General features: G+C 43.7%; 1 protein-coding gene across 1 annotated transcript in view; it reads right to left on the bottom strand.

The window, feature by feature from the left end:
- The window catches only part of ADGB (androglobin), a 231146-nt gene that overhangs the window by 111989 nt on the left and 104373 nt on the right, over positions 1-14784 (bottom strand). The window contains exon 14 of the mRNA XM_074948571.1: positions 5880-5925. Within this exon, the coding sequence (XP_074804672.1) occupies positions 5880-5925 (46 nt within the window). The remainder of the gene's footprint in view (positions 1-5879; positions 5926-14784) is intronic.

Genomic DNA, 14784 nt, shown 5'->3' with positions numbered 1-14784 from the left:
AGAGTAATAAAAGCTTAAAATGGTGTAAGAATAATCTGTTCAATAAGAAAGATTTCCTATGTCTTAGTTTTATAATTCAGCATTTCTGATATAAATAATGGGCACTAATAAAACAGATACTTCCTTCTCAAACAGATATGGAGCTAACTTTGAGTCTAAAATGAAATGACGGCACAAAATACTTTGTAATAAGTGTTCACAATGTTAGGAACAGAATTCACTCCCCAAAGAACTGGAATTTTTATTTACATTTATTGGCAAAACAGGGAGAGAAATGGGAGGATGGTCTGGATGCACAAAAGAAGTTAGGCACCTAGAAAGTCACAGGAACAACACCGGGATGCTCAAAGTCTGAGTTAGGTGCTTAGGCTCCCTGTAAGGCAGGCTTGCAGGGGATTGCTGGAATAGAGGGGGCAGCCTGGGTGTCTCAGCTCCCAGAATGTCTGAGAATGGCAGGGGCCACCTTCTCTGCCCTGGTCGTGATGGGGACCAGGGAGCTGGACACCATACAGATGTGTCATTGACCATGCCATAAGTATCAGCAGTAGAGTAGAACGGAACAAGGAGGATGCTGGAAGGCATGGAGGACTGCACATGAGCACTTTATGGGTGATCAATCACAGCAGCCAAGTGTCTGCGTCACATAATTAACAAGCACATGCACTGCTACACAGTCAGGGGCCACAGAAGCAAGGTGGCAAGATTCCATTTCCCTTCACCCTGAAACAGGGACTCAGGCACCTAACTCCTTTTGTGCATCCAGGCCTCTGAGCATCTCCAACAATAACATAATATTCTCTACTTTATTACTGTTAATAATTTAGGGCAGGATCATTCCTAATGTAACTTCAGTGAAATTAGAACTACATCAGATAAATTTGACCCATTACTCTCAGAATTAAATATGATTTTGATATATGAGATATATAATTTAAAAAACGGAGTGGTAACCAAACTGAGATTTTCCCCCAGACACTTCACTTAAAGGCACACTGGTTTAGGTTAATATATAAAACAAGTTTATTAGCTACAAAAAGATAGATATTAAGTGATTATAAGTGATAGCGAAGGGATCAAAGTAGATTACCTAGTAAAGAAACAAAAACGCAAACTAAGCTTAACATACTAGAAGGATAGGATTTGAATTAACAATCTGTCACCCTGACTGATGATACAAGCAGGCTTGCAGATTTTCAAGGCACAATCTGTACTTGCTTTGCAGTTTGGGATCCCCACCCCCATTCCAAGTCCTTTTCCTTAGGAACTTCACTTAGGTGTTGAGTTGTGGGAGAGTGAAGAACAACAGATGAAGTCAATCCCAGCCTTATATAGCTTTAGCATATGGCGGGAACCCTTTGTTCCCAGACCAGTTTGTGGAAAAATACAGGCCCCCAAAATGGAGTCCAGATTCATGTGGGCTGGTCACATGCCCTTGCAGAGTTATAGGAGCCATTACTTAATGGCTGGCCAAAACGTCCACAGAGAGGCTCATCAGGTGGGGGATAAGCTTCTTCTAAGGCCTACTGTTTTCCCTAATGGCCCATTATCCTGAACGGGCTCTTCACAACCAGCTATTTAGACTGGAAGCATCTTGCCTAATGGGTGTCGCCCAGGTTTGACTACATATGAAATACAGATACATAGTCAATATTCATAACTTCAAATACAAAAATAATGCATGCATAAAAATAGTATAATCATATTCAGCAAATCATAACTTTTCCAATGACACCTTTCATGACCTGTCTTGTAAAAAATGCATCATAATTATGCCATAATCATATCACTATGAAGAATATGGGGTGCACTGTCACAGCATTATTTAAAGAAAATAAAGCTACAGTTGAACCTCAAAACCATTAGGAAAGCATCCCATGGGAGCCAGGAGCTCCAGCCTCTGAAGCCTGTAATTATTATGTATATTTATCAAGGGTGTGTGGCAGAATATACCCTACATGTTCAACCTCTGAACACTATGTAATAATCTTTGTACAAAATATGCCTTGTAAGGTATCATCTGAAAAGTCATAATTTGCAGGTCAGTATTGTCCTAGTAAAATATGTTTAGCAACATTATATGTGAAGTTATAAGATTCCCTTGTATGGTGTTATTAACACATTTCAAACCCCACAGCCCTGCCCAATGGAAGTTGGCAAACAGGTCTGTCTTAAACAAAGGAATATGTGCCCTGCTTACTGTGCATTTAAGCAGTAAACAGTCATCAAGCAGGAAGGGAAGACAAAGGAAGTTCAAACAGGTGAGAAAACCAGCAGGGAACATCCTTCCACATAGACTCATTGTCTCCTGGTTCTGAGCTGGAAATGTTTTTCAAGAGGGGGACTGAAACTATAAAAAGGAGTGGCATACACCCCAAGGCACCCCTCTTTCTCTCCCTGCCCATTGCATTTACTACACCTGAAGAGACAGAGGAAGCAGACATTGGAGTCTGGGGGAGGATCCTGATCTGAGACTTTGGTCAATAATCTGCTGGAGCATATGGTGAGAAACTTTGCTTGAATCTAATATAGTTTGTTAAGTTAGGCATTAGTTAACGTCTTATTTTTACTTTTCTTGTAACCATTTCTTACCTTTATGCTTCATTACTTGTACTCACTAAAAATCTCTCTTTGTAGTTAATAAACTTGTTTTATAGTTTTACCTAATCCAGTGTGTTCAACTTGAAGTGTACAGGTAACCCCATTTGGCGTAACAAATTGTGTGAATATTATTCTCTGAAAGGAATAACAGACTTAATATATTTGTACTGACCAGGAGAGGATTGGGCAGTACAAGATATACATTTCTGGGGGAAAATCTGGGACTGGGAGTATGTTGGGGTCACCAGGTGGTGACTTTTAAGGCTGGTAAGAACCAAGATGTGTCTGGCTGGCTTCAGTGCACACATAGACAAAGCTGGGAGGCTGTTTGTATGCTGGAGGCTGTTTGTGAGCAGCCCAGGTTGGAGGCTACAGCAGCAAAGCATTGTAAATGGCAGCTTAGGCAGGAGTGTCACTACAATGCATTAGTCTGGATTGTACCCTGGTATGTCACAAGGTGATATCCTGTTCTCCACACAAAGCCCAAATACAGGAGGAATTACAAGGTTTTGGTGGATACAATCCAGAACGGAGGCAGTGCACAGAGAACCTAGCCACACAGAATCTGGGTAGCCTGGCCACCACTAGTATCATAAGATGTAAGGCCAGTGTCCTGCAAACCCCTCGCCCTTTGCAGTGTGGAGGGTGGAGGAGCATATAGAGAGTGTATACATGGTGCATAGACTTATTCTCCATGCTGTGTGTGAACCCCTGCACAGCTGTGTGAAGGGAGATTTCAAAAGCAGGCCAAATGATCTGCTGCTGAATGACAGACACTTGATGGGAAAGGAATGGAGAGAGGATTCTCTGGTCCCACCCATAGTTCATCTCTCCCATCTCCTGCACATTGCTACCTTGGCTGGGAACTCACAGCAAAGCATGTCTTCACTCCACACAGGTGATATGCATCATTACATTTCCCCTTCCATACCTAGTTGCCTTCTTGCACAGTGGAAGAGTACTAATAAGGAGAGGTTTCTCTTCCTGATTACCCTGCCCACAGGGATCTCTTCAATTCTGTTTCATTTCAGCTAGGGTGACCAGACAGCAAATGTGAAAAACTGGGACGGGGGTGGGGCGTAATAGGAGCCTATTTAAGAAAAAGACCCCAAAATCGGTGACATCTGGTCACCCTACTTTGAGCTGCATGAGAGTTCTGGAAAACCAGCAGACAAAGGAACAGGGCTCTGATGAGGGTTGGGGGCTCCTCTTCAACAGAAACCAGACATTTTTTAAAAAAGCCACTTGCAGGGAATAGGCTGCTCTCTTTCCCTCAGTTTAAGATTTCTCAGTTTCTCTCCATAAGATGCATCTTTCCAAGTCAGGACACACTGCTTGATTCCTATGAAGATATCTCTAAATCTCTCTGTGTTTTTACCCATTTTAACTGGCAACAGTTCCACTTTTGCATGTTAGAAATGACTCTAGTATTGTTAACAGTCTGTCATATTGTCATTTCTACTCAAGTCCTGCTGCACCAACTGATGAGCCTTCCCTCTATGAGTAATTCAGTTTTAGCAATAGTACACTGTAGAGGAAGTGGAGAAGGATCAATTTGACTGTTGAGATACACTAGCTTCAAAATCAACTGAGGGTGATGGATATAAAAATTCTCCAATTGTCCTTGCATGGCAGTTTTAAGGGGTCATCTATTCAACATTTACATGGCACACATATTACCTCTATTTGTATTAAATATTTTCTCATCACAATACTAAGAGAAATAGTTGAAGAGTAGCTTTTCACCTAACAATTTGATGCAATGATCCTTCGCTGAGATAAGACTAGTAAGTATATTGTCTAATAGTATTTAATAATCTCAAAGAGAATAAGTTCAAGCATCATATTAACCTTATAACAGTCCTCAGTCCTTATAATACAACCTCAGAAACAAAGTTTGCCTGCAGTGGATACTCCCTTGATTAATTTGTCTAAAAACTGTAACAGTTTGGGTTCTGTCATGATTTGGTCGGATATGCTTACTACATGCTCCAAGCTATAATAACTGGACATGTTGATCATCAATCTACATTCAAGTTTTAGCATATCTCTACTGATGCATTTATTTTTCTTTTTGGGGCAGTACCAAATACTTTGGTGTTTTTAGGTTACTAAAACTAGCCGACAGGTTTCATGTTTTCTTTAATAGTGGTAATGGCAAAATGATAAGAGAAAACTTGTGTAATGTGAATACGTCTCTTGCTTTATTGCTGTTAATTACAATAGTGGTTCCTGTACTGTATATGTGATTTCCCCGACATACAATTAATTCTATTTCTGGATGCTTGAAATAACGGATCACAGATGTTTTATGAAAACACCAATAAAAATGTTTTAAAATTCTGTGCCTTTTCCACATTCTAGAGCTGCACTTAAGTTACTTCAGCCCTATGGCTTCAACTACTAGAGGTTGCAGAGCTCCAGCCAGGAGTGAAAAGACGAGGCACAGATGAAGAATAGGAAGCTGGGGTGTATACAGCTGGAATTTACATTTATTCCTCTTCACTGTGAAATAACGCCACATCTCTGGTAGGTAGGAATAGCTTTTGCTAATTCTGAGTCCTATGCAGTAAGGCTGGATAGGTCTGCCTGCTGTGTAGTATCATGCACATACGGTCACCTTCTAAGCCTATTTGGTTTGGAAGGCTGTTGATACCTTCTGCTGAACCAAGCCCTTTACGTTGATTCACAAATTTCCAAGCCTTCAATACCTAAGAATACTGGAAGGGGTCCTGTGACGTACAGTGCTACAATATTTTCACTTCCTTTTTCTGTCAAGACCCAACATATATCTGAATAAAAAAAAAAATCTATATTCAGCTTTAAGTATGTATTTTGAAAAATGACTGGACATTGTGTCCAGTCACTGCTCAAAACTGCCTCCCACACACACACATTTAAAATGTAACATTTCTCACAATGAAAGCTCTCATTTATTCTTGCCTTTCACTTTTTTCTCCTAAATTAAAACAGCATTCATAATGATCAGGAAAAGACAAAAACAACATTATATATATGTTTAAAGAAAATTGTAAATGTTTCAGAAGTATTTATTTCTCAAAATATTTATGTATATTAATTAAAACCACTCAAGATTGCAGTGTACAAAACCTTTACATTATATTTCCAGTTCTCTGAAATCTCTCACTATGGACTAAGTCCTGTTCCCAATGCCATTAACATTTTTGCTATCAATTTCACTAAGAGTAAGATTTAGACCCAAAGTCATATGAAATCAGTGAAAGAATGAACATGATCTATTTTAATCACAAATAGATTACCTTTAGTGGGGCCTTCTGTGTTATGCTGTTGAATGAGGGAAGTCTCCTATATGGGAAAAAATAAAATCTTACATATGTAGGCCTGGCTACATACACATTGCTGAGAAGTAAATTTAAAAAACAAAACAACAACAAAAAACAGATTTCTACGTCTCTTAATATACAATGAGACAATCACTTATGGTTACCCCACTAACACAGCTACCCCTCTGATATACAGTTAAGTTAGACAAACTAGCAGGTATGTTATATCTATGTAACACATCAAATACACAAACACAGTTCAAATATGCAGCCTAATGGGAATTGTGCCTCAGGAAGGATGCTAAGATCTCATTCTTTCTGATTAAACTTTGCCTTTTTAATATTTATTTATGTATAGTTTTTTAACAGCTTCAATACAGACAGGCGGCTTGGTTAACCTCAGAATCTGGAAAACAAACGGTATCCCTAATTACAGTGATTTTCCAGTTGACACCAGCAGTTAATAGCACAAAAATGATTGAGGGTATAACTTTAGGCTCACTTAAATTCAGAGGGCTATATTTAATGATGAAGAAACCAAGAACCAGTAAAAAATGAAAATGAAATGAAAGCCATGCCATAGGGCAGCTGTAAAATAATAAAGATGTCATAATGTATCTTGTAGTTTTAATGTTATAATTTTAATGTTACCAAAACTTTAACAAATATGTATTGGAAGAAAATCTTGTTCAGAAGATACAGTATAGAGAAACAGGATGCGGGTTGTACAATCACATAAAACACAGACAGAAGAAAAAGCCAAGCTATTCAGCTAAAATGCTGAAAAAATATGTGATGTGACTGTTGTATATGCACACTCACACACATCCAAATTATGAAATACATTATTTTATTTCTGCAGTCATGGCATACACTGTGGAACCATGAAATAAACTGTGCTTGCCATGTACTTGACATTTCATTTGCACTTTACCAGTATCTTACTTCCATCAAGTTTACTTCTAACATTTCAAACTTCTAAACAAATTCCAGTTCCTAAGCAACTTGTATATATTGTATATTACCTCTCTCTCTTTCACACACACACACACGGCAAGAATTACAGACAATTCCAAAATTTTCTTTTTCTTTGAAACCACTACAAAAAACATATCTAAAATAACTTTTGAAAATGTGTGATATAACTGCACAGTGTGTTCAGTGGCATAAAAGTTTTTATTGACAATAGGTTGGTATAATTTACATATTTCACTTGTGGTAAAGCCACTCATGAGTCAAATAGACTTAGCAAACTAATGCAATAATACTCCTATTCCACACCCCACCATGCGTTCTCTCATATATAAGTCACAATACACATTATTAAGACTTCATATAGGCCAGTGGCTCTCAAACTTTTTTACTGGTGACCCCTTTCACATAGCAAGCCTCTGAGTGTGACCCCCCCTTATAAATTAAAAACACTTTTTTATATATTTAACACCATTATAAATGCTGGAGGCAAAGCGGGGTTTGGAGGGGGAGGCTGACAGCTCGTGACCCCCCATGTAATAACCTCACAACCCCCCTCTTTGAGAACCCCTGATATAGGCTGTACAGATACATAGGTAGATGTACATGACACCATACTATTATCTGTTTTTTAGTATAGTGAGTTACACTGGTAATCTCAAACAAGTAACAGTACAAATAATATACCACCTCACCCACTCAGGTGTTCTATGCATGCACCATATTTTTCAGGAAAACTATTTCAAAAGTGCTAAGCGGTTTTATGAAATTACTATTGTTACTGTTTTTCATAATCCTTCACCTATAAAGCCAGGCTCCCTTTTTTATTGTGATTTCAGCCGTGCAGTTCCGCACACAACAAAACAATTATTTTAATACATTTTAGAAACACCTAAAATTAACTAAAATAGCTTTTCTAAAAAATCATGATGTCATTACTTAAAACTTAATTTCTATCCCTGGAAGGCTATATGGTAATGAGTTCTTTATCCATTTGGAAAGGAGGGATTTGGGACATTTTAAAATTAGAACTAATATTGTCCTAGGCCTCAATATTGCCTGTCCTGGACTTCAGAGCAGTGCAATTTTGGAAGAAGATTCCACATTTGAAGGGTAAGAATAAACAAGTTTGCTTGTCAGGTTGCCTGTTTCAAAAAATGGAGGCTGTTTGAGTCTGGTCAGAGGTTTGGAATATCAGAGTCTCACTCAGAGATGAATTCATAGCAGAGTGCTGATGGGACAGAGATGAATGCTATCTATCACATGGATGAGCAACTTACTATACGTGTATTGTGTGTCTACTAAAAATATGCAAACAGACATGTATGTATGCACAGACACACACTCTGCCAAACTATGGTTCTGAGAACTAGTGAGTACCAAAGTGGGAGCAAACACCTTCAGCAGCCAGGCAACGTAGGCATAATATCTTGCAGATGTATACTAAGCCATTGCACTTTTTAAGGCTTGCAAAACAGATGCACTCCCTTTAGCATTGTTTTCGTGGCACATTAGGCAAATGCTTGATGGGGCTTTGCAATGGCCATACATCTACACCATTCAATCAAGACCCCATGTTGGGGGATGCAGGGACAATGACATAATAAAGTCCATTGGTTTTACAATTATATATGGTAAAATTTCTGAATTAACATTGCAACAGATATAACAAAAGGTGTTTTATGGAAAAACAAGTCCCTTAAATATGAACTGAATATATGGGGGGCAGATACTCTGCTGGTGTAAACTCTCATAGCTCCATTGACATCAAGCTGAGGAACTACACTTTGGTAATGTGGCAATATTAATTAATGAAGCTCCCCTCATCAGAATGCCCAGAGAATGGCAACCACACATAAAATATATGTATTTAAATGAACTAATTTAATATTCATTAGTGATATGAGAAGCGCTTTTTTTTGTAAAATCAAAAGGCATATTGCAGAGGAGTCACAAATCACATATACTGCAACATTAATTTAATCAAGCACTAAGAGGAAGCAGGGTCAGTTCTATTTTCTGATATTGTTATTTCCCATGTAGCATTCCTGCCAGACAGCAAAAATTAAAATGTATTAAAAAAAGATATTGGGAGTAAGCAGTAGGATGAAAACAACAAGCAGGGAATATCCTATATTTACAGCAACTGACATATAGAGAATTTAGGCCATTCTGAAGTGAAACTCAGACACAAATATAGCGGCTTTACTAATTTTCTTTCACTGCAATTGTTCCAGCTAACTCTGAAGATAGCAGTATTTGAGGTGATGAGGGTCAGAAGGGGGAAGAATATGGTTATTTTCAAACCAAACACACAGGGGAAAACAATATATAAAGTTGGAACATACCATATCTCCTCTCCCCAATCCTTCTCCTATACCTCCCACACCTCAAATAAATAAATAAAAATAAAAGTAAAAAAATTTGAGCTCTGGAAGAAAAGATAAAGCCCCAAATATTTGTATTGCAAAAATGTAGTACAATGTTCATAGCACAATTCAAATAAGACTCCCTGTACTATGATAAGATCCTAGATCCATAAGATCCATAGTCTTCAATGCCTTATTGTGACTACCTGCTGCTTACAGATTTTGCGCCCTCCAAAGCTTTCATAAAAAAAATCTGCAATTGCCACAATATGCACTAGGTTTGTGTATTCTGAAGTGTATGTTGGAGTGCAAATGTTTTGCAAGGTATTCCCAGAGCCAGCCTATGTGAAATGCAAAGCCCTCAGGCTCAGTCTCTTGGGGACCTAGAAATATCAGGGCTAATCTGTTTTCATTTTAAAAAATGAGTGAATTTCTAGCCCTTTTTCTCGGAAAATAAGGAAAAAGCAAACATCATTAGGGTTAGGAATTTGTCACTGAGTTTTCTTACAGATCATAACTTATTCTCTGTCTCTGCAGCAGTCACCTCAAGCTGGCCTTTTGGCTTCATGAAACACTTGGTCACAGGTCCCTTGATCTTTGGGGAAACTCCAGAGCAATTTGTGGTTGTGACAAGCAGTACTGCCCAGGTTGCTGTTGCTGCAAGCTTGCTCCTAAATGGTTACTTTCAACTGAGATGCCTCCTCTGCAGAACAGCTAATGTGGCCTCTACTCAACAGAGGAGGCAGCTTAGTAGTGTAAGGTGGAGTCCGCGGCAACTGGGGCCAGGTTCAATATCTAGGCTTCCTCTTTACAAAACATAATCTTCTTTAGCCCCTGACCAGTAATCTGGGAAAACTAAACACCACCCTGGGCACCTTTAAGAGACAATAATTCCCCACTCACAAGCACAGAGTTTGCTATAACAAATGAAAGCTTTTATTAAAAGGGAAAGGGAACCCAGCATTAATTAAAAGGGAAAGGAAACCCAGCATTAACCCAGCATAACCCTGATTCAAAAGCACATAGCCATAAGCAATCACCCTCCCCACAGTACATTGTGCAGTGTCCTTTGCCACACCTTGTGATGTGAAAGTCTGATGAACAAATGTCCCTTTACCACACCACTCCTCCTTCTCTCCACTGCACCCCACTCACTGTTGGTTGTCCTTAGTGAGCGAAGACAGAGTTCTGAGATACAGTCACATGGGCCCACCTCCCACCCACTTCCCACAGCTCCCATTGGCCAGGAACGGTGAACTGCAGCCACTGGGAGCTGCAGGCAGCTGTGCCTGCCGATGGTCAATGTAAACAAATTGTCTTGCGGCCCACCAGTGGATTACCCTGATGGGCTGCGTGCAGTCCGTGGGCCACAGGTTGCCCACCACTGTTCTAGATGATCTTGACATGATTGTACATCTTAAGTGCTATGCTACAATTTAAGAATAACCCATCACCAGTAAGACAGGAAACTAAAACGCAAATCCCCTTTCCCTTTGAAAAAAAACTCCACATCCTTATGATTCTTCTACCTTCATGTTTCCTACAACATGACATATTCTTAGATTGTACAGGTTGTTTTCTGCTCAGCAAAGGTGACAGAGATTCTCCACAATTGCTTGTTTCTTATTCCCACTTTGAACATGGTGCTGAAGAAAATATCAGTGGGTGAAGTGGCCTTGATAATGGTGCCAAGCACTTATGTTTCACTTTTTCACTGAAAAATGTTAAAGTAAGTAAGTAAGATGTTAAAAGGACTTTGACACCACAAAGCAAAGAACATTGTCCAACGTTCTGGGGGTGGGTGTTTGCTTGTGGTTACATGCTTTTGAAATATGGTTGTGGTGTTTTCCCAAATTAACGCTGGGTCCCGTTCCTTTTAATAAGAGCTCTCTTGTTTTACACAGGCTCAGTGCTTGTGAGTGAGGAAGTATTGCCTCTTAGAGGTACTACGGGTGGTGTTTCGTTTTCCTGGGTTCCTAGTTGGCGGCTCAAGCTGATTCTGTTTTAAATTGCTAAGAGGAACCCCTAGATATTGAACCTGGCCCTTGTTGTTGCCAACTCACCATGGCACTATTTAATTTGTTCAAATTCAAAAAATGGTAACCATACACAATAAAATCTACTTGATCCTCAAATAAAGCTGTCTGTCATTTTTTCCATTGACAAGATTTCCCATACTTTATTTCTGCATGCCACTAATTTCAGAGGAATCTATTTTACATATCTAATCTCAGGCAAAATGATGTTGTGAAGTCACTGTTTTGAAGATACATTTTCTAGGCATCTAAAGAAAATGCCTAGAAAACTAGAAAGAAGTCTGAAGCGCTTACAATCTAAGGCCCTCGTTCATTTCATACATGTTTATGCACATGAACAGTCCCACTGAACTAACTGAAGGATTGCAGGATCAGGGTCAAATTTTAGATGTGATATGGTAAGTGGCAGTAACAAACAGTAGTGTATTTGGAGGAAGGACATTGGTACAGTTGAAAGACCGTGCAGTTAGTTACATATTTGAGATATATGCATGTAATGGTGAGTTAGTTCTTAAAAAAATTCTATTTTTCACTCACTTCTTTAAATAAGGGTGTAAGAAGCAGATCTTAAGGAAAGAGCTAAATGAGGAGGGGATAGAAGATTGGTAGACCGTAATTGTGAGGGCATTCCAAGTATATGGACAGCCTCAAAAAAAACCACACAGTTGGGAAGTAAGTGGATCAGTAAGGCTGGATCATCATTTTCCGAGAAGAGGGAGCTGCTGTGGTGAAACTAATTTGTATATGTAAGTAATGGTGGGATTATGTGGGGCCTTAAAAACAAGGTCAAGAAGTCTTTGGTGTGGTAGAAAAGGGGAACAAATAGAAATATTTAAAGAGGATGTGGTTGAGTCAATGGACAAAGATGATGACTTTTAGCTGTCGCATTTTGGATGGTCTAAAGGAGAGCAATATCAGAGAAGATGAGGCTGAAGTAGCTGAGAAGGAAGATGATTTAAAAGGGCAGCAGTCAGAGGATTTCTGGATATTGTAGTGCAATAGGTCTATAAATATGCTTAATACTCAGTGGTTAAATGTCTTTGCAATTTGGAGGAGAAAAATGCTCTCCTTTCCAATGGGAGTGGGTTTGGCGGGGGCAAGAGAGGCAACACAGGGGAAAGGCTCCAGCAGCTACCTGGTGCCTAGATAGGCCAGTTATCCAGTAATAAACTGGACAATCCTGCTTTTCTAAGGTTTGTCCCCCGTTCAGTATGGAGACAAAACCAGATGTGGTTTTGACCAGTATCAGATGGGAGCCACCATTTTGAATTGTGTGCCACTCCGCCCACCCTTACATATTTGTGGCTATATTTTCTTAGGTGTTGGCCCCTTATCCATATGTGAGTTTCCGAGTACCCATAATCAGTGGTGAGCTGGAGCCGGTTCGCGCGAACCGGTTGTTAAATTTTGAAGCAGTTTTAGAACTGGTTATTAAAGCCTCAGCGCCCCATGTAGGGAAGCGGGTTGATGGGCTCCAGCCGGGAAGTGATGTAATTCCTCCTCCAGCCACCGGGGGCGCTGCACTGCGGGAGCCATGTGGGCTGCCACCTGGCCCTGGGCACAAGCCCTGTTGCTGCTGCTGCTCCCCTGGCCCTGGGGCTCCCAATGCTGCCTGGTGGGTCCCCAGCTGCTCTGCTGGGCCTGGGCTGCGTCCTGCTGCTCGGGCTGCTCCGAGCCGCTCTCCTCGCACCCACCACCCTGCCACAGCCAGCCCCTCTCTCCAGCCAACCCTGCACCCCCTACCTGCAGTCAGCCCCTGCCGCACCCCCTGCCCTGCCTCCAGTCACCCCCGCACCCCCTGCCTGCAGCCAGTCCCCGCCTCCAGTCACCCCCGCACCCCTTGCCTGCAGCCAGCCCCCATCTCCAACCACCCCCTGCCCTGCCTCCAGCCACCCCCGCACCCCCTGCCCGCAGCCAGCCCCGTCACCAGCCAGCCCTGCCCTGCCCGCAGCCAGCCCGTCTCCAACCACCCCCGCACCCCCTGCCTGCAGCCAGCCCCTGCCGCACCCCCTGCCCTGCCTCCAGCCACCCCCGCACCCCCTGCCCGCAGCCAGCCCCTGCCGCACGCCCTGTCCTGCCCGCAGCCAGCCCATCACCAGCCACCCCCACACCTCCTGCCCGCAGCCAGCCCCTGCTGCACCCCCTGCCCTGCCTCCAGCCACCCCCGCACCCCCTGCCCGCAGCCAGCCCCTGCTGCACCCCCTGTCCTGCCTGCAGCCAGCCCATCACCAGCCACCCCCGCACCTCCTGCCCGCAGCCAGCCCCTGCTGCACCCCCTGCCCTGCCTCCAGCCACCCCCGCACCCCCTGCCCGCAGCCAGCCCCTGCTGCACCCCCTGCCCTACCCGCAGCCAGCCCATCTCCAGCCACCCCCTACCCTGCCTGCAGCCAGCCCCTGCCGCACCCCCAGCACCCCCTGCCCACACCAGTCCGTCTCCAGCCACCCCTGCACCCCCTGCCCACAACCAGCCCCTGCTGCACGCACCCCCTGCCCTGCCTGCAGCGAGCCCCTGTCTCCAGCCACCCCGCACCCCCTGCCCGCAGCCAGCCCATCTCCAGCCACCCCTGCACCCCCTGCCTGTAGCCAGCCCGTCTCCAGCCACCCCCTGCCCTGCCCACAGCCAGCCCCTGCCGCACCCCCTGCCATGCCTGCAGCCAGCCCGTCTCCAGCCACCCCCGCACCATCTGCCCGCGGCAGCCCCTGCCGCACCCCCTGCCTGCAGCCAGCCCCTGTCTCCAGCCACCCCCGCAAGCCCTGCCTGGAGCCAGCCCCTGCCACACCCACCCCCTGCCCTGCTCGCAGCCAGCCCCTGTCTCCAGCCACCCCCATACCTCCTGCCCTGCCTGCAGCCAGCCCCTGCCGCACCCCCTGCCCTGCCCGCACCAGCCCCTGCTGTACCCCCTGCCTGCAGCCAGCCCGTCTCCAGCCACCCCCGCACCTCCTGCCCTGCCCACAGCCAGCCTGTCTCCAACCAGCCCTGCACCCCCCTGCCCTGCCTGCAGCCAGCCCCTACCTCCAGTCAGCCCCTGCCCTGTCTCCAGCCAGCCCCACACCCCCTTGCCTCCAGCCAACCCTGCACCCTCCTGTCTCCAGCCAGCTCCGCACGCCCTGCCCTGCCCGCAGCCAGCCCTGCACGCCCTGCCTCCAGCTAGCCCTGTCCCACACCCCTGTCTGCAGCTGACCCCATGTCCACTGGTGCCCTGCAGTTCCCAGGGCAGTAACCCTGCACACCTGCTTCAATGAGGGGGGCAGGGAGCAGCTGTGACCCACACATGTGCACATCCTAGGGTGACCAGACAGCAAGTGTGAAAAATCAGGACAGGGGCTGGGGGGTAATAGGAGCCAATATAAGAAAAAGACCCCAAAATCGGGACTGTCCCTATAAAATCGGGACATCTGGTCACCCTAGCACACCCCCAGGGAGTGGCAGGGACCCACACATGTGAAACGGAGCTCATTTCTAGTTCAGGCCCATCTTTTTAAAAAAGAACTTTAGGCAGGGTT

This window comes from Natator depressus, chromosome 3, assembly GCF_965152275.1.
Source record: "Natator depressus isolate rNatDep1 chromosome 3, rNatDep2.hap1, whole genome shotgun sequence".
In the NCBI taxonomy this organism is placed as follows: Eukaryota; Metazoa; Chordata; order Testudines; family Cheloniidae; genus Natator; species Natator depressus.
This window is presented reverse-complemented; position numbering and strand designations above follow the sequence as displayed.